The sequence below is a fragment of the Copadichromis virginalis genome, linkage group LG6, assembly GCF_057382275.1.
Source record: "Copadichromis virginalis isolate Kocher_CV1m ecotype Utaka linkage group LG6, C_Virginalis_male_GT1.1, whole genome shotgun sequence".
Taxonomy (NCBI): Eukaryota; Metazoa; Chordata; class Actinopteri; order Cichliformes; family Cichlidae; genus Copadichromis; species Copadichromis virginalis.
Window position 1 is genome coordinate 11890293 of NC_140623.1, and position 20699 is coordinate 11910991.

Consider the following 20699-nt stretch of genomic DNA (forward strand, 5'->3'; position numbering starts at 1 on the left):
GGGGGGGGGGAATCAAATGCAGTGTAAATGAACAACTCGTGGATAGCATTACTCAACCCTGTAATAATTCAATTTTTTGTTTATTTCTCTTTTTAAAGAAACATGAAGTCTCTGCAAGAGAAGTAAGGGCATGATACATGTGTGAATGCTGAACAATGAAAGAAGTATGACATGCAAAGATCAGAAAGGTGTCATATTATGCATCAACACCAGACATGTGTGAAATGACTGCTGTGTAAAAAAAAATGTGCACCCAAAACACAAAAAGCACTGGCAGATGAAACAAGCAGAAAAGACTGTAACTGTAAAAGCAGAAATACACGATGAAAAAGCAAAGAAGAGAAAAACTGACAGAGAGAGGCATTTCTATTTATACACATTAACAGTTACAGTAGAGCAAAGAATAGCATGGCAGGAAATACAAAAACAGACGATGGACTCTTACAGAGATGCTTCTCTCCATGCATTCTTGCTGTTTCTGTTTCATGCAGGCTTTATGAATGCAGACAGCAAAATGAAGGGTGAAAATGTGAAACATATGAAAATATGAATTCATTAATAAGGCTGGAATACCAAATGTTTCATCAGTAACAAAAGTGAAAACAGCTTGATCTGAGTACAACAGCTTAGCCTCCAATCTTATAAAACTGGACAGACTTTAGATATTCAGGTGAAAAAACTAAGATGTTGATCATAAACCAGGTTTCTAGCTGTTTTGTGTCTGTTATTATTTGTTCAAAGTAGGGAGTGTGTGTGTTGGGGAGGCTTTAAGATAAGTTGTAAGACGATAATAGGAGACACCTGTGTATTTATTACTTATATGTACTTATTATGGATTACAGCACTCTCAATAAAAATGTTGTTCATAAGCACAGGCAAAGCATCACTGGGGTTTTTGCTAACGTCAGTGTTCATTAAGCACTTCCTCAATAATTTTTGAAAGTAGAAGTAATTTGGAGATAGGGCGGTAGCTATAGGGTCCAAATAAAATATTTGAGGAACTTCTTGTTTTTCTTCTTGAGTCTTTGGCAGATGTGGCACAAACAAAGACACTGTGAAAACTATAAATATGATGAAGTAATCTGAGTTGACCTTGCCTTTTAACCTTTCAAAAGTTGCACAATCACAGGAAAGGTCACAAAGAAAGATGCAGCTGTGATGAAGTGTCAGTGAGACCGAATCAGTCAAACACCCCAGAAAAAGACATTTCAGTTTGATTGACATATGTGAAGTTTTGTGATATGCTTGGTTGATGGATGAATATCTTACTTCATAGCTTATTCCCTGTTTTGGCTGTTTGGCATAAAAGAGAGGGACCCAAAACACTGGACTCAGAGGACAAGAATTAAACCCAAAAGCACCGAACATGATGACTTTGGCGATCACCAGGTGGACTATTTAATCCTGCCCTACCTGCTGCTCCACGCCAGTCCGTAGTCGCCTCTCAGCGGTAACGTACGCCTGCGGAAAAGAACTCGTATGACAAACTCTCCATCGGACCTAACACTGTTTTTTTTCCCTGTGTACCCAGATCACAACTCGGCGTGTTTTTGTTTTCGAGCCACCTGCCTGTCCACCTGTCCGCCTGAGATTTGGTTCACATTCAGCTTCGCCGTCTCGACCCCTTTTGGAGCTCCACCCCCCTCTGGTTCACTCGGCCCGGCTATCACTGTGAGACGCACACTCCACCTTCCCTCGTATGCTGCCTTTTTTCCGCACCCCAGTAATCTGTCTCTCTTTTTGTTTTACAGCCTCTCACAGCCCCGCTCTCGGCGTTCCCTGTGCGGTCCCTCGGTTTCTTCTGGTTTCATACGTTGTTTTTCTGGCTACCCTCACGGGACACCTTTAGTTGCAATAAAAATTACTTTCTTTATTCGCTCCTACCCTAGTGTGTGTGTTCTGCTACTGGGTCCTGCCTGCGCTCGGAACTTCGGTTCATGACAGTACGGACTGGCCAGTATGGACCCAGCAGATCCACTCCGCTCCGCTATTAATAAACAGGGCGCTATCCTCGGTCGCCACGATCAGCAGCTCCAGTCTCTCCAAGACCGTTGTCAAGAGCTCAGTGACACTCAGAATAAATTACAAACTAGGCCGTCCGACCCCGTGCACCGCGGCGTGTCGCCTCCGCCGCTGGAACCCTTCCACGGGGAGCTGGACCTGTGTGGGGGGTTCCTTTTCCAGTGCTCCTTGTTTTTCAGTCGCACGCTTCACGCGTTCCCCATGGATACTGCTAAGATCTCCCACTTCGTGGGATTGTTACGGGGGCGTGCTCTAGCATGGGCTGAAGCCTACTTAAATTCTCACCCCATTCGTGATTGCGATTACGATGACTTCCTGGAGGAGTTCCAGGCTACGTTTTCCCCTCCGGTATCGGAGGACGATGCCGCGCAGAAGTTGCTGGGGCTCCGTCAGGGGCGGCGCAGTATTGCGGAGTACCTAGTTGAATTCCGTACTCGAGCGGTCGCCGTGGGTTGGCCCGATTCGGCTCTTTGTGGGGGTTTTTTACGGTCGTTAAATGACCAGATGAAGGACCAACTAGCTTTTCACGAGGAGACCAGATCCTTTGATGAATTGGCCTCCCTCTCCCGTAGGATTGACAGACGCTTGCGGGAGAGGGATGCCGAGCGGCGGTCTAAGCCTATGGGCTCCGTATTGCGCCCCGGGTTTCGCGTTTCTCCGCCCCCGCCCCCAGCTGCATGTGCGCGCTCTCCGTCGCCGCCCCCGCCTGAACCCATGCAGATCGGACGCTCTCGGCTTTCTCTGGAGGAGAGGGAACGCCGATTTCGGGCTGGAGAATGTCTGTACTGTGGGAGGCCCGGTCACCGCATCGCTGTTTGCCCGGTCCGCCCAAACGACCCGGCCCACCGGTGAGTCCGGGGATACGGGTGGGCAGCACTCTAAGCACTACTAGACCCCGATTGTTACTGTCCGTTACTATCGTGACTTCTAATCAGACTTTTACATGCCCCGCGTTAGTGGACTCCGGGGCGGAACAGAACCTTATGGATGAGAAGCTGGCTAAGAGGCTAGCTGTGTCTCTTACTCCACTCGAACCGCCCATCCCTGCGTCTACATTAAACAACCAAGTGTTTGCATACATAACTCACCAAACCGCGCCTGTACGGTTAATCACATCAGGTAACCACCAAGAGCAGCTGTCCTTTTTCACTTTTCCTGCTCCTGACACCCCGCTTATCCTAGGCTACCCCTGGTTACAGAGACATAACCCACACATAGATTGGGCCGGAAAAAGTATCGCGAGCTGGAGTGTGTTTTGTCTGGCGAACTGCCTGAGGTCAGCCGTTCCCTCCGCCTCAACGGAACGGAGGCCCGCCCCGCCACCCGCGCCGGACCTCTCTTCCATGCCCCCCGACTATCACGATCTCCAGCAGGTGTTCAGTAAAGATGAGGCGCTCTCACTCCCGCCTCACCGTCCATATGACTGTGCTATCGATCTGCTCCCGGGTGCATCGCTGCCCTCTAGCAGATTATACAACCTGTCTCGCCCCGAAAGAGAAACCATGGAGAATTACATCCAGGAGTCGCTAACTGCAGGACGTATTAGGCCGTCATCCTCTCCCGTGGCTGCGGGTTTTTTCTTCGTGGGAAAGAAAGACGGGACGCTCCGCCCGTGCATCGATTACAGGGGGCTGAATGACGTCACCGTCAAAAACAAATATCCCCTCCCACTCATTAGTTCTATTTTTAACTCACTCCAGGGAGCTACGGTCTTCACCAAACTAGATCTGCGGAACGCCTACCACCTGGTACGGATACATGAAGGCGACGAGTGGAAGACCGCCTTCAATACCCCACTAGGGCATTTTGAATATCTAGTGATGCCGTTCGGGTTAACGAACGCCCCGGCGGTTTTTCAAGCCCTAGTCAACGACGTGTTACAGGATTTCCTGAACGTGTTTGTTTTTGTTTACCTGGATGATATTTTGATTTTCTCCAAGACGCTCGAGGACCATCGCATCCATGTGAGGAGCGTGCTACAACGGCTGCTCGAAAATAGACTGTACGTAAAAGCGGAAAAGTGTGAGTTCCACGCCTCATCCATTTCCTTCTTGGGCTACATCCTCGCTGGTGGGCAGGTGAAGACCGACCCGGTGAAGATCAAAGCAATATTGGAATGGCCGGTTCCGGAGACACGAAAGAAGCTTCAGAGCTTCTTGGGGTTAGCGAATTTTTATCGCCGTTTCATTCGAAACTACAGCCAGGTGGCCGCGCCTCTCACCCAACTCACCTCACCCAAGGTGTCTTTCACATGGTCCCCTGAGGCCCACGCAGCCTTCGCTAAATTGAAGCGATTATTCACGTCCGCACCCATTCTGACCCATCCTGACTCTTCTAAACAGTTTGTTGTTGAGGTCGACGCATCTGATGCGGGAGTCGGGGCGGTTCTTTCCCAGCGGTCTGGGCCCCTGAACAAACTCCGGCCGTGCGCCTTTTTCTCACGCCGACTCACCCCCGCGGAGAGGAATTACGACATCGGCGACAGGGAACTCCTAGCGGTAAAACTCGCATTGGAGGAATGGCGTCACTGGCTGGAGGGGACCGAACAGCCCTTCGTTATATGGACGGATCATAAAAATCTACTGTACCTTAGAACCGCCAAGAGGTTAAATCCCCGTCAAGCTCGCTGGTCCCTATTCTTCGCCCGCTTCAACTTCACACTCTCCTATCGTCCCGGGTCACGAAACATCAAACCCGATGCGCTCTCCCGTCTGTATTCCCCCGACAGCGAGGCGCCCCCCCCCCCCGCCACCATCCTGCCTGCCTCCTGCGTGGTGGGTGCTGTCACCTGGGAGATTGAGGAGACCATTCGCCAAGCGCTCCCGGGGGACCCTGACCCAGGGACTGGACCGCCAGGACGGCGCTTCGTTCCCGCCGTCCTGCCCGGGGAGCAGTCATCCACTGGATCCACACAGCACGATTCGCGTGCCACCCGGGCGTGAGCAGAACAGCGCGCCTCCTCAGCAGACACTTCTGGTGGAAATCGCTACTACGGGACGTTAGGGACTACGTGTCTGCCTGTGCCGTCTGCGCTCGTAATAAATCATCCACGAAACATCCCATGGGCCAGCTCCACCCACTCACTACTCCCCACCGGCCCTGGTCTCACATCTCGCTCGACTTTGTTACCGGTCTCCCCACCTCTTCTGGAAAATGTGTCATCCTCACCGTTGTGGATCGGTTTTCTAAGGCCGCCCACTTCGTCCCGCTAGCCAAGCTGCCCTCGGCTGCTGAGACTGCCCAAGCGTTAGTCACGGAAGTCTTCAGGCTCCACGGAATTCCCCTGGACATTGTCTCCGATCGCGGTCCCCAGTTCACCTCACAAGTGTGGAGGACCTTCTGCTCCATTCTCGGCGCCAAGGTCAGTTTGAGTTCCGGTTTCCACCCGCAATCCAATGGGCAAACTGAACGCCTTAATCAGGAGCTGGAGACTATGCTGAGGTGCGTAGCCAGTCAAAACCCCTCCTCCTGGGTTACTTACCTGCCCTGGGTGGAGTACGCCCACAATACTCACACCTCGTCCTCCACCGGCTTCTCTCCTTTCGAAGCGTCCCTCGGGTATCAGCCTCCGCTCTTTCCGGAAGAGGACCTGTCCCTCTCCGTCCCGTCGGCCCCTCATCACCTCCGGCGCTGCCAACGTGTGTGGCGCTGCGCTCGCCGCGACCTCCTGCGCGCAAAGGAACGACAGGCGCACTACGCCGATCGTCGCCGCGCCCCAGCCCCTGACTACCAGCCGGGACAGAAGGTTTGGTTGGCTGCTGGGAACATCCCGCTCCGGGGCACGTCCCGCAAACTGGCTCCCCGTTTCATCGGGCCGTACGAAGTGGACCGAGTCATCAACCCGGTGGCAGTCAGGCTCCGGCTTCCGGCCTCTCGGCGTGTGCATCCCACGTTCCATGTATCTCAACTTAAGCCGGTCCGCCTCAGCCCCCTGTGCCCTCCTTCCGAGCCCCCTCCTCCCGCCCGGCTCGTCGGCGGCCATCCGGCCTATGCGGTCCGGCGGATCCTGGATGCGCGCCGGCGCGGGCGCGGCTGGCAGTATCTTGTGGATTGGGAGGGGTACGGCCCCGAGGACCGCCTCTGGGTCCCGCGCTCCTTCATTCTGGACCCTCGTCTCATCTCTGCTTTCCGTGCTTCTCTCCGCAGGCGGGGTCCCGGCCGGTCGCCTGGGGGCGACCCTTGAGGGGGGGGTACTGTCATGGTCCGCGGCCCGGCGTCTGGGGTGCTGCTGGGATGTCCACGCCCACGAGCGTGGCTGCTAACCCCACACCTGCATCCCATCCCAGGCGATCACCAGGTGGACTATTTAATCCTGCCCTACCTGCTGCTCCACGCCAGTCCGTAGTCGCCTCTCAGCGGTAACGTACGCCTGCGGAAAAGAACTCGTATGACAAACTCTCCATCGGACCTAACACTGTTTTTTTTCCCTGTGTACCCAGATCACAACTCGGCGTGTTTTTGTTTTCGAGCCACCTGCCTGTCCACCTGTCCGCCTGAGATTTGGTTCACATTCAGCTTCGCCGTCTCGACCCCTTTTGGAGCTCCACCCCCCTCTGGTTCACTCGGCCCGGCTATCACTGTGAGACGCACACTCCACCTTCCCTCGTATGCTGCCTTTTTTCCGCACCCCAGTAATCTGTCTCTCTTTTTGTTTTACAGCCTCTCACAGCCCCGCTCTCGGCGTTCCCTGTGCGGTCCCTCGGTTTCTTCTGGTTTCATACGTTGTTTTTCTGGCTACCCTCACGGGACACCTTTAGTTGCAATAAAAATTACTTTCTTTATTCGCTCCTACCCTAGTGTGTGTGTTCTGCTACTGGGTCCTGCCTGCGCTCGGAACTTCGGTTCATGACACAGAGTGCATGCAACACCATATATACCAGTCAAAAGTTTGGACAGAATGGCTCTAAATCCCTGAAATGTCTCTGTACATATAACGCGTTAACGGGTTAACCGCGCTAACATGTTGTCGCTGTGCAGCTCCACACATGGGGCATATATATATATATATATATATATATATATATATATATATATATATATATATATATATATATATATGTATATGTGTGTGTGTGTGTGTGTGTGTGTGTGTGTGTGTGTGTGTGTGTGTGTTAGGGGATGTCAACGTTAACACATTAATATGTCATTATGATATTGCAATGACATATTAATGTGTTAACGTTGACAGCTCTAATGCCACAATGGAACGTAACAGTTCTTGCTTTTTATTTTCTCTTTTTCTCACAGTTTTAAGCTTCTACATGGTTGCCACTGGTAGAAGACCACAGTTTGGGTTACAGTAGTTCTCCAGCACATTTTAAAATGTGCTGATCATATGTTTTTAATTGTAACACAGAGTGATCATTTACTGATATGAATTTGACACAAGCTTGGAATGAGAGACTTATCTCACTATGGCCCAAACCCAGTACTTCAAAGCACTGATGCAAAGGAACATTTAGTACATCAATTTTTAGAAACTAGCAGCTTTCATAAAACTGCAGTATTTGATAGAATGGAAAGGTAAACAATCTGATAAACCAGCTGTAACAAATACAAAAACAGGCTATTTTTTCTGTGGTGACTGTGAAAGGACAGGAGGACTGACCTTATAGAGTAAAAAAAAAAATCGTTATTATGGCTTAAAATAAACAACAGTAAAAAAAACAACCTCAAATATCTACAACCATAAACTGTTACCTATGCATTAATGCAGCATTTACACTGATACATACAAAGTGGACAATGAATTAAGGGATCAGGGAAAACAGAATCTTTCCTACCTGAGAGACAGAGAACAAAAACCCAGAACAAACATTCAGCTTCTGTGAAGAACATGTCTGTTGCAGATTGTGCTGTCGTATCAGAAAGTGGATTTATAAGCTTTCAAAAAACTCAGCTGCTATTATATTAGAGAGTGAATGCTTAAAACCAGAAGTCATCTTCTTAAAACTACGAAGTCTGATGACAGAATGGACAAAGAAATTAGGGCAAATGTGCTTGCATGCAACACCTTCAGATCACTTCCTCTTGTGGAAAGACGAAACCTCAACCAAAGTGTCAAAGTGTCATTTCCAGCTGTGAAACACTGTGAAATGGTTTTTTTTGTCTGTTTGTTTTTTAATGTTTCCATGTTGTCAGAGTCAGAACAGGTACATGTGGTTTGGTTGTCATTTTGTGGTCCAGATAAAACTAAGAAGAAATCCCACAGACACAGACACTTTGAACTTTTAATGTTCAATTCAAAAGCATCTCAAGCTCACACACATGAAAACTTTATGAAACAACAGGTTTTTGTCTTTTAGTACAACATTTGGAATTAGTGCGTTTACTGCCAAATATTTCTAAAGTCAGGAGTCAGCCATGTTTTTTCTTTTCAACTGATTTTTATTATGTGTTTTATGCAGAGTTTAAAAACAGATACACCAGTTGTGATGCTGAAGTCATACAAAAGTCACTCAACTACAGAGGAAATATATGGTGACAAACTTTATTGAGCAGAAAGTTGGAGTAGAGCCTGCTGTTCCAAAACCAGGATGGAAACAACTTCCTCTCTGAGGGTGTGTGTAGCTACTGAATGAGTGGATGTTTGCACTGCTTCTCTTTTCAGAATTGCTTTCTTGAGAGGGTAAGAGAAGTCTACAGGGCTGTTGTTTTTCTTTGAGACGAAGATGTTCAGGTTTTGGTTGAGAGAGGTGTGGTATTGAATTACTTGTTGGCAGCTGTCTCTCCGTTGTTTGTATCCTCTGTGTGGATCTGTTGCCCACCTCCTTAATTCCAGATGAACAGATCATCTTGGTTGCAAAGACATCAGACTCCAACACGTTCAGTCTCTTTAAAGACAGATATTTATACATATGAATGACCCTTTGAAAGACATTTCAGTGTCTAAAAGAATTAAATATGGCAATGATTTGTGTACTATTATTGTCCCAGCTCAGTTACACATGTTGTGCTTTGACAGCAGTGCTCATACTGCCTGCCTAAATAACAGTGGACAATGGAACAAGTGAGTTGCAGGCTCAGGCCAGTGGTTCAAGGAAGCAGTAGAAGGCTGGTGACAGTGGTTATTGTAAGCAATGATCTGCAGGTTGTGATGCAAATGAACACCTAGTCACAGATAGTGCTGTAGATAGCAACCAGCAAACAGCTCTCCATGGTGGTGTGAAAATGGACTTGTAAACAGTGCAGGAGGATGACGAAGTGAAATGCAGAAGCTGTGGCAAAAGGGAAAGAGAAGTGGAGGCAAATCAAAGCAGTGGACAGGCAAGGTGAATGAAAACTGAAGCTGTAAATCAAAGCAAGATTTCAGGTTATTTGAATGCTGTAAAAGAAGAAGAAATGTTCGAGGATGTTTTGTTGTTACAGTTCTCAGTTCTCAAAGAATGATGATCAGCGGGCATATTACTTACAGAAGACCAATTACTTTTTCCGTGAACCCATTGAAAGACAGTCTTTAGAAATCACAGACAATCCCTGATGGAGATATATTCATATATTGTGTTTTAAAGATAAGGAGAGTATAGGAGAATAGAAACTTTAAATGCGATAAAGGTGAGCAATGTTACATGAGCTCAGTACAGAAAAAGACATTGCTGTGCTCCTTCTACAGGAAATGGCTTATTAGATAATGAAGCTGAATGGGGCATGAGTAAGAGAGGACGGTACTTTCTAAATCTTGTTACAAATCTTAGTGCAGATGTAGCAGTTTTATTTCCTCAGCACCTTCAGTTATCACACGTTATCAAATCCAACTTAATAGTTCACTAATTCAGTTCAGTTATATTGATATAGCAACAAATCACAACTAAATGTGCCTCAAGGTACTTTATAGTGTAAGAGCAAGCACATGGCAACAGTGGGAAGGAAAAACAGGAAGAAACCTCCAGCAGAACCAGGCTCAGGGAGGGTGGAGCCATATGCTGTGACCAGTTAGGGGTGGGGGCAGTGGGACAGGACAGAAGCCACACTACAGAAGAGAACCAGAGATTAATGATTAAACGCAGCCTGGTGTATCAACTCTTAGGAAGTGAGAAGAGGTGAGTGAAGAAAAAAGTGTATCATGGGACACCATGAAAACAATTCATCTGATTTCCAGTGATTCAAATTGTCATTTTAATGCAGTAATGTAAGTTTTTACAACTTGACAAAATGTTGTCTCTGTTGAATGTGTTTACAGATACAACAAAATGCCCTGCTTTTCTAAATGTATCAAATGGGGAAAATTCAAAAAAATGTCCTATGCAGTGTATTGAATGCCTAACATCTAACAACTCGTGCAATAACTCATTCTTTCAAAAACACAGGAAGTCTCTGCAAGCTAATCAAGGCCATGGTGCACGTGTGAATGCTGCACAATGGAAGAAGTGTGGCATGCAAAGATGAGATAAATGTTATCTTATGCATCAGCATCAGCCATGTGAGAAAGTCCTGCTGTTTACAAAAAGTGCACCCAAAACGGACTGGCAGATGAAACAAACAGAAAAGACAGTCTAACCACAGATAATTTAACAGAAAGGAACACCAGAAATTTAAAACTGTAAAAGCAGAAATACATGATGAACAATCAAAGAAGAGAAAAACTGACAGAGAGGCATTTGTATTTATACACATTAGAAACAGTTAGAGTAAAGCAAAGAATAGCATGGCAGGAAACAGAAAAACAGACGATGCACTCTTACAGAGATGCTTTGGTTCATGCATTCTTGCTGTTTCTGTTTCATGCAGGTTTTATGAATGCAGACAGCAAAATGCGAATGTGAAACATATGAAAATATGAATTCATTAGTAAGGCTGGAATACCACAAATTTTATCAGTCACAAAAGTGAAAACAGTTTGATCTGAGTACAACAGCTTAGCCTCCAATCTTATAAAACTGGACAGACTTTGGATATTTTCCTTAAAGCTGAGATGTTGATCATAAATAATGCCCAGGTTTCAATCAGATTGTTTTGTGTATGTCATTATTTGTTCAAAGTAGGGAGTGTGTGTGTTTGGGGGGTGTTAAGTTAAGTTGTAAGATGATAATAGCAGACACCTGTGTACTTACGTATGTATGTCTTATTATAGATACTCTCAATTAAAATGTTTTTCATAAGGACAGGCAAAGCAGCATTGTTTGTTTTTTGTTTTGTTTTTTACCCAAAATCAGATGTTTATATAATAAATGTTTGCCTTTCATTATCTTAAACAGCTGCTCATTAAGTAAAAGTAAAAGTAACTTAGCAATGGGGCGGTAGTTATGGACTAAGCCAGACACAGAACCACGAAGGAGGGAGGAATGGGGATTCAAGGAATAACACAAACCAGACTAAAACCAAGAACAGAAATAAACAAGAGAATTAAAACCTGAAAATACAAATACAGTATAAAGAAATACACCAGAATAGGCTGCTCCAAGAAAGCACCCTTAACCAGAAACCCTTAACACTCTCCAAGAAAACCCTGAATGCAACACCCATAAAACTAAGAAACAAGACAAATGTAAATATAATATATGCAGAATATAGAATCATGAAACAAAGATAATTAAAAATACAAAACTAGAAAAACATCCCAAAACTCCTAAACCAAGACCCAGGGACCATGTTTAGCCAGATTAGTTCATTAATTTTTATATGGCCTGACTTTGTGAATATGTGCTCTGACTGACGTCCATACAATCGTTTAAATTGCGCTTAAAAACTCACTTGCTTAATCTAGCCTTTGAAGCAAGTTAGTTCAGACTTCCACCTGGTCTGCATTTGTGCTACATAACTGTAACTGTTGCTGTAACTATAACTGTTTTCGTTGTCTTTTGTTGTAACCTGCATTGTGGCACTTTTGTGAAGCACTTTGATGGACATAGGTCCTTTTTAAATGTGCTATAGAAATAAACATTAATTGATTCCTAATTCCTAATGACTCTTTTAGGGTGCGCCTAGAACCTTAGCAGGCCTTTTGGACTGCAATTCATTTGTCAAATAGAGACAAAGCAGACAGGGCATACACTGGTATGTCAAATTCCTGGCCAGCATGTCAGATTATGTTAAAATGGCATTTAGTTCGTGTTCATTGGTTTTACATATCATGCAGGTTTCAAACTGAACCCAAACTTCCTTCCTCTTTAAATAATTTATGCATTTATAAACTATAGCTGTCTGAACAAGTTAGTATTTTACATTTGAAAAATTGTAAAATACTAACTGAAAAACTATAAAAATTTTATGTCTGCTGCCCTCTAGTGGTTGAACTCTTCACCTTGCAGCAGTGACATGCAGCCTTGTTCACTCAACACCTTTCACTCAAGAATTGTGCTTTTAAATCAGTCTTGCTGTTTACTAAATCTCACTTTGCATAGAACACATTCTTTCGGGTAACCAATGAAAAATCAGCACATGCTGACTTCACAACGTCACTATGAATCCAAACAATTTGGTGGACTCCTAATTGCAGGAGCCCTCTTCACTCTTTCTGCTCTTTAGCAGTTAGAGACATGGCCACGAGATGGAGCCATTATCATAACTCATCATTTCAACAACTGCTTGTGCTTTCAATATAACAGTCTCTACTGTTGAGGGATGATTTAATCACCTGCTCTGAGGTTCATGCAGGTAGTGGTAATATTGTATCCTGTTACTCTGTTTCACTTTGTAAATGTGTTTTACACATTTTTTTTTTTTTTTTTACAAAGATTGCAGTTGTTTCTTCTGGATGATAATTCATCTGAGCTCAGTTCATGAAATGGTTAAAATGCAACAAAAAACATCTGAATATATTTCTTGCCCAAGTGTGTGTCTGTGCGTGTTTGTGTGTGTGTGTAACAGGTTACAGTTTTGGCTTGTTTAGTGCCCAGCCATAACATTGCGAAGAAACAAGAAGTGTCTGCTAGTTACTGCAAGTGTCACATACACAGATTCTAGGTCTGACGAACAGTCTCAGTTGTGGGCAAAAGACAAAAACCAGTAAAATTCTAAAATGTGTTTCAGTACTCTAAATGCTAAGATCAACAGGAAACAGTGGAACCAATATATCGTTGACACTTAAAAACTTTTCTTGAGTATTGATATCTCAAAATAGTTTAATTTGTGTGATACCACATGTATGCAGTTTGATTGTCAGTCAGGTTACAGCTGGTGCTACAAATCACAATGTTGAAGAAGCTCTTTGAATGTGAACCTCTTTTGATACGAGATGAATACACTTCGTGTTACTCATGAAACATTGAAAGAACTTATATGATTGACCAAAATATAAGTTTCAATAAATACAAACAAATGGTTTTATAGTTTGTTTGTGAAAACCTTCCCTGTGGGATATGTGATGGAGGACGGCTTATCCACTGATGCTTGTTTGTAAGAACGCATGATTGTATAAGCATAAGTCACACTGTAGCACCTTTGAAATGGAATCTGGACAAAAATAAATGAAATGAAATATTTGTATCCAGATCATTTTTTTATAATAATACTGTAATATACTAATAATACTGTGTGTACAGTGTCTGTCAGACATGATTTATATATAACTCACTCACTTACTGCACATAATGTCCTCTTTGTTTAATAATCACTCACTGTATATACTGTTCTCTCTGTTTTCGCACAGGTAACATTTCACTGCGTGTTGTACTTGTATAACTATGCACGTGACAAATAAAGAATCTTGAATCTTGTGGTGTGGGAAATCTTGAGTGATCCTTATGGGCAGAAATCTGTGCCATCAGAAACTGAATTTGAATAAGTTCAATTTGAATTTGAATTGCTCAGATTGAATCTGAATTGTAACTTGAATAAATGCTTTTGAAAACTGAATTTGAATTAGTCTAATTTGAAATTGAATTTATGGTTTGAAAATGATCATCACTAAATTGAAATTGAATTTTATATTTTGAAAATGAATTAATTTGCTTTGAAACTGCATTTTATCCTTTAAAAATTCAGCTCTCGAATAATTTCAGTTTCACTTCTCACCATTCAGTTTCAGTTCTACAATTCAATTTCAGTTCCAAAATTCAGTTTTTTGGAACTTACATCCGGTTCCGGTTCAAGCGCAAATTAATAGAACTACGTTTTACTAGCGAACCGAAAGTGTTACTGACGGGAATCTACAGCGTCTTGAGCTGAATTAAGACTTCAGAAGTCATTCGTCATGTCGAATGACCAGCGGATAAACTCTCAGGTTGGTAATAAATGTATTACATGTATAAGAACAAGCGTCATGTTAACAAATGATAGCCGTACAGTAGAGCTGGGCGATATAAGATTTTTTCATATCACGATATGTTTTTTTCATTTCAGGCGATAACGATATCTATCACGATATAAGCCAAATAACTATATTTGTAAGATTTAAATGTGCCGTTGCTCACAAGTAAAATGTGAAATAATCAGCAGCTTGTTTTTATTTAAATATTTATTTCCCATAATAAGTTCATCCATTAAGCGGACGCGAATGGATGGATGAAGTTCAACAGGGTAGATGTTGGAACATGAGACTTTTTCAGATAAATAAACATGAGACTTTTTCAGATAAATAAAGGCAAATATTGCAAACTACACAAAAGGCAGCCGCTAAACCATTTAAGTTTCAAAATAGAACAAACGAAACAGACTACTAAATTATCAATTCCACTTAGAAACAAAATATTAATTCTAAAAATAAATCTTAGTTTGTTTTACAGAAGAACAGACAAAACTGACTAACTTTTGTCAATATCAAATAAACTGAGAACTAAAAGGAAATTCTCAATCTCTCCTTGTTGTATAGCTTAGCTTTTCAAACAGTTTTAACAGTTACTTTAGTCTGACAAAAGCCGAATGACGAATTAGCGCTTCCAGTCAGAGACTGAGGCTACGTCCACACGTACACGGGTATTTTTGAAAACGGAGATTTTCCGTTTTCGTTTTAAAAAATAATCCCGTCCACACATAAAGGCAGAAATGAAGGAAAACGCTGCTATGAACATGCCAAAGCAGCAGGTGGCGCTAGATTCCTAACCGTGCAGAAATGTTGGCCAATCAGAAGTCTAGAAGCCTCGGTGGGAAAAAGTAAACAAAGCTGGGGCATAGAAGCAGAACAGAGTCGTATGTGTGGACGGACAGTAACTGTGTGTATATGTAAGCATTTAAACACTGCAGAGAGTAGAATTAACAGTAACAGTATTGTAGAAATTCATTTCACCGAAACAATAACGTGGCGCAGTGTGACGCATGCACCAGTTTATTGTATTTCCAGACTTGCTTTCGGCACAATTTACAGTGCACGCTACTCTGTTTTTTGTCAGACTTGAAATAGCCGAAATACCTTCACACTACGGAACTTCTATGGCTCTTCTGTTCGACAATCTCTCCAGCATTGGAACCGTCATCCGTTTTCTCTTCGGTCACGCTCGGTTGATTTTTCTAGTCGGCACACTCATTTCCTCCATTACCCGGGCAGTACGGTGGCTGGCTGCTTCCCAAACAAATACACATGTGCGGCTTGGCACTTGTGCTGTACGTAACAAGTCACGCGACGTGACGCTGCGGCTGTGATTGGTTCGGTTCTGCGCTACTTAATTTGGATTGGCTGACCTTTTTTTTTTTTATTTTTTATTTTTTAAGAGGACAAGAGCGGCGAGGTCTATCGCGATAGTTTAATTTCTCTATCGAGTAAAAGTTATATCGCGATACATATCGTTATCGTTCTATCGCCCAGCTCTACCGTACAGTAACTGTTATGCTTATTGTAGCTGTTAGCTAAAAACGCTCATTTAGCTTAGTTTGCCTTTCATCAGTCACTACATTATTAATATGCATATTTTATACCCTGCTATTTCTTTACTATTTTTCTCAATTGCCATAGTTTTGTGTACATGCTCTGTCTTCTCCTAAGGAAAAGCCTCGCTTTGCTTTGTTTAATTTTATATCTTGCACCCATTTCCATTATACATGTCTTCAAACATAGTTTAATGTGATTAAATACATATGTGATTCAGTTAATTAAATCATGTTTAAAAAGTGAATATACAAACAGTGTACTTCAGAGATCAGTAAGAAGATGTGTTTGTGTGTTCACCTCTGGGAAATGTGATGGAACAAGGCTCATGTTCTGATCCCTGCTGATAAGGACACATTTCGCTTTTAGTGTACGTCACATTGAAGCATGTTGGTGTGATGAAATCTAGATGAAATGAAATATTAGAGTACTGAGTATGTTTACTGAGAATCATTTGACTGAACATCATGACTCACCCACAGAGACTTGAGGGGCTCTGAGATCCTCGTAACCTTTGACAGCACAGGAGTATGTGACTGCTTCCTCACTGCTGAGCAGCTCTTGGTACCAGGGAGACCAGTCCTCATAGAGAAACTCTCTGTTCTTGTACCAGATGTAGGCTGCAGGCTTTTCAGTCAGAGGACAGCTGCTGCTGCACATCAGTGTTACTGTCTGTCCCTCTGTGGCAGGAATCACCTTTACCTGCAGCTCTGAGAGGATCATTAATTGAAATAATATCAATAAATTGATTATTCATAGATGAGTTCTTAACGCTTTGATAAAACCACTGTACCTGCAACACTGAGAGAAATTCCCCTTTGGCCACAGTCTGATTTGTCAGCAGGTTCTCTGCAGCAGTAAATGTTTGCATCATTCTCTGCTAGATTGTTGACTGTCAGAGTCAAGTTACTATCTGCTGACATGCTGTACTTTCCATCTGCAGATGTCTCAATCTTGAAGCCCCCCCTGTGTACACTGTACCAGTTCATGCTTGATGTTGGATCTTGATGTGAGCAGGACTGATTCACTGATGAACCTTTCAAGGCACAGATGCTGTTTGTTTGTCCCTGAACACCTTTAACACAACATTTGATTAACAAGCATCTGTGCAGATTTACACAATTTCTATAACATTCATATGTTATTCTGACAATATAAGTTTCATGCATTTTTCCATGCAGCACTCTGAAAATTGCTAATATATTGCAACGTTATCAGAGAACCATCAAATGTTTTGTTGCAAAAAGTCACAGGGTCAAGAAATGTATTAAAAACAGACCACCAAAGATTTGAGAAGAATCAAACGTGTTATTTTCCATTGATTTCATATTAACTGGAAAATTATAGTACTTCTTCTTCTGACCAAAACCCTCTCCGAACATTGTCTGGGAGGTTCCGGGTGCTGCTGCAGAAAACATTTGATCATTGAGAAATCAAATAACCAACAATCTTCAACTTGAAAGTAAATTCAGTGTTTTGGTCAATGACTTTTTTTTATGTCAAAAACATTTATTTATAAATTTAAAGTTTTAAAGTTGTTTGTTTTGTCATTCTCACTTCATTGGCTGAAAATAAACAAAGGAAATGGGGAAATATTCATTTTTCATTTAGTTGCATAATAATTCTGCACACTAATAGTTACCAACAAATATGAAAATCTCACTTTTACTTTCTTAAATATCCTGATTAGGCGCTGTAGTTGTTCGAGAATAATCATTTACGAAGCTATGTGAGCCAAGCCGGGAGTGAGTTAGTATGGGTTAAACCCAGTGATTCATGGCACTGAAGCAAGGCCACGTTTAGTACATAATTCTGAGAAACTAGCAGCTTATGTAATAATAAAGTGTACTTTTTAGAAACAAGTGGCTGTGAAAGGACAGGAAGACCAGAAAAGATGATCTTACAGAATACAGCAAAATTCCTTCTTTTAGCATAAACTAAACAACAGCAAATGTTCATTTTACATGTCTCAAATATCTACAACTGTAAAATGTTACCTATGCATTAATGCAACATTAACATACATATAAGTGGACATTGAATTAAGGGATCTGGTAAAACAGAATCTTTCCTACCTGAGAGAGAGAGAACAAAAACCCAGAACAAACATTCAGCTTCTGTGAAGAACATGGCTGTTGCAGACTTCACTGTCTAATCAGAAAGTTGACTAATGAGCTTTCAAAACCCTCAGCTGCTGTCTTATTAAAGAATGATTGCTTAAAAGCAGAAGTCATCTTCTTAAAACTACAAAGTCTTATGACCAAATGGACATGGAAATTACGGCAAATATGTGTGCATGCAACACCTTCAGATCACTTCCTCCTCCTATCAAATTAGTGCAGCAGCTATTCATATATGACATATAACAGCACGACAAAACATCTGTGTGTTGCTTTTGTTATTTTGAGATAAAAGCATCTTAAGCTCACCCACATGAAAACTTCCTTTGAGAAGCAGTATTATATTTTTCTTCTTGCTTTTACCACAATATTTTGAGATCACATATTTCACTATCAAGCATTTCCTCTTTTTGGCTCATTTTTATAATGTGTTTTATTCAGAGATTAAAAACTACTTACAGATACACCAGCTACTGATGTTATACTAAAACCTAGTGAGGAATACTGCCTTTTAATGTCTGTTTATTTGCTTTTCTTTATCAGGCTCAGATTTGGAGTAGAGATTCTCAGTGGAGTGGAGACTGAAGTGCAGTCTGTTCTACCAATGGTCACCCCGAGTTAGCTCATCTTTAGCTCATCTTCCCATCCCGTTATAAGGAATCTTATGCATAAGTTTAATAAGGAAGATCTCAGGTTTCACATCTGTCTGCTCCCAGGTGTTGCCGGCTAATTCTAAGCTTCACGTCACTTCTACTTTCCCAGGTGAGAAGCTGTTTGGTGACATCACTGATGTTGTCCAATCATTTTTCTCCCAGCCTTCATCAGACAAAGTAGCACTCATGCCACATACTTTAAATCTCACTGCGCGTCTGTCACTCTCCTTTGCAGACGCCTTTGTGCAACCCACCTTCTCCACATCACCGCCTCTCATCACTCAGGCTGTATTCAAGCCTCCATATTCATCCCCACCCTCACAGGGAGTCCTGCTCTAATCCCTATCACTGCTGGGATCAACGGGCCATCGGAGTCTAACTGCCAAATACCTCTATCTAAATTCTGTACATTAATAAATCATGGTCATTTCTTTCTTATGATCCTTCCGTACTGAATTATAGCTATGTTTCTGTGCCAAATCAAACATACTGATCCTTCCTCTGTTTCTGTTTTACTCCTTGACAATATGTTGTCTCTGCTGGTGTGATTACAGATACAAAGTATCCTGTTTCTCTCAATGTATCAAATGGGGGGGGGGGGGGGGGGGGGAATCAAATGCAGTGTAAATGAACAACTCGTGGATAGCATTACTCAACCCTGTAATAATTCAATTTTTTGTTTATTTCTCTTTTTAAAGAAACATGAAGTCTCTGCAAGAGAAGTAAGGGCATGATACATGTGTGAATGCTGAACAATGAAAGAAGTATGACATGCAAAGATCAGAAAGGTGTCATATTATGCATCAACACCAGACATGTGTGAAATGACTGCTGTGTAAAAAAAAATGTGCACCCAAAACACAAAAAGCACTGGCAGATGAAACAAGCAGAAAAGACTGTAACTGTAAAAGCAGAAATACACGATGAAAAAGCGAAGAAGAGAAAAACTGACAGAGAGAGGCATTTCTATTTATACACATTAACAGTTACAGTAGAGCAAAGAATAGCATGGCAGGAAATACAAAAACAGACGATGGACTCTTACAGAGATGCTTCTCTCCATGCATTCTTGCTGTTTCTGTTTCATGCAGGCTTTATGAATGCAGACAGCAAAATGAAGGGTGAAAATGTGAAACATATGAAAATATGAATTCATTAATAAGGCTGGAATACCAAATGTTTCATCAGTAACAAAAGTGAAAACAGCTTGATCTGAGTACAACAGCTTAGCCTCCAATCTTATAAAACTGGACAGACTTTAGATATTCAGGTGAAAAAACTAAGATGTTGATCATAAACCAGGTTTCTAGCTGTTTTGTGTCTGTTATTATTTGTTCAAAGTAGGGAGTGTGTGTGTTGGGGAGGCTTTAAGATAAGTTGTAAGACGATAATAGGAGACACCTGTGTATTTATTACTTATATGTACTTATTATGGATTACAGCACTCTCAATAAAAATGTTGTTCATAAGCACAGGCAAAGCATCACTGGGGTTTTTGCTAAAGTCAGTGTTCATTAAGCACTTCCTCAATAATTTTTGAAAGTAGAAGTAATTTGGAGATAGGGCGGTAGCTATAGGGTCCAAATAAAATATTTGAGGAACTTCTTGTTTTTCTTCTTGAGTCTTTGGCAGATGTGGCACAAACAAAGACACTGTGAAAACTATAAATATGATGAAGTAATCTGAGTTGACCTTGCCTTTTAACCTTTCAAAAGCTGCACAATCACAGGAAAGGTCACAAAGAAAGATGCAGCTGTGATGAAGTGTCAGTGAGACCGAATCAGTCAAACACCCCAGAAAAAGACATTTCAGTTTGATTGACATATGTGAAGTTTTGTGATATGCTTGGTTGATGGATGAATATCTTACTTCATAGCTTATTCCCTGTTTTGGCTGTTTGGCATACAAGAGAGGGACCCAAAACACTGGACTCAGAGGACAAGAATTAAACCCAAAAGCACCGAACATGATGACTTTGGAGGAAGTTAAACTACACACAAGACACAGAAGAACAGTCACCAAAATAAAAGAGGACGTGAGTATGTTTATGGCCTGGCTTTGTGCATATGTATGAGCTCTTACTGATGTGTCCCTTATGACTCTTTGAGGATGCGCCTATAATCTTAGCAAGCCTTGAAAACTTAAAAATGACCCCACATATTTTCT

At 42.4% G+C, this 20699-nt stretch overlaps 1 protein-coding gene across 1 annotated transcript; it reads right to left on the bottom strand.

The window, feature by feature from the left end:
• Window positions 1-8297: 8297 nt before the first annotated feature.
• On the bottom strand, window positions 8298-18497 carry LOC146707346 (uncharacterized). Its single transcript, XM_085460859.1, has 4 exons — window positions 17836-18497; window positions 16554-16835; window positions 16237-16470; window positions 8298-8855 (listed from the first exon to the last, which is right to left on the bottom strand). Exons 1-4 carry the CDS (start codon window positions 17888-17890, stop codon window positions 8833-8835), a joined length of 594 nt encoding a protein of 197 aa, XP_085316985.1. The 5' UTR covers window positions 17891-18497; the 3' UTR covers window positions 8298-8832.
• Window positions 18498-20699: the final 2202 nt, after the last annotated feature.

Excerpts from the sequence above, each read along its gene's own strand:
- LOC146707346 (XM_085460859.1), bottom strand. The coding sequence starts at position 17,890 with ATGTTCTTCACAGAAGCTGAATGTTTGTTCTGGGTTTTTGTTCTCTCT. Across the intron at positions 16,471-16,553 it reads AATTTCTCTCAGTGTTGCAG|AGCTGCAGGTAAAGGTGATT; the intron begins GTACAGTGGTTT and ends TGATCCTCTCAG. Across the intron at positions 8,856-16,236 it reads AGCCCCTCAAGTCTCTGTGG|AGACTGAACGTGTTGGAGTC; the intron begins GTGAGTCATGAT and ends CTGTCTTTAAAG.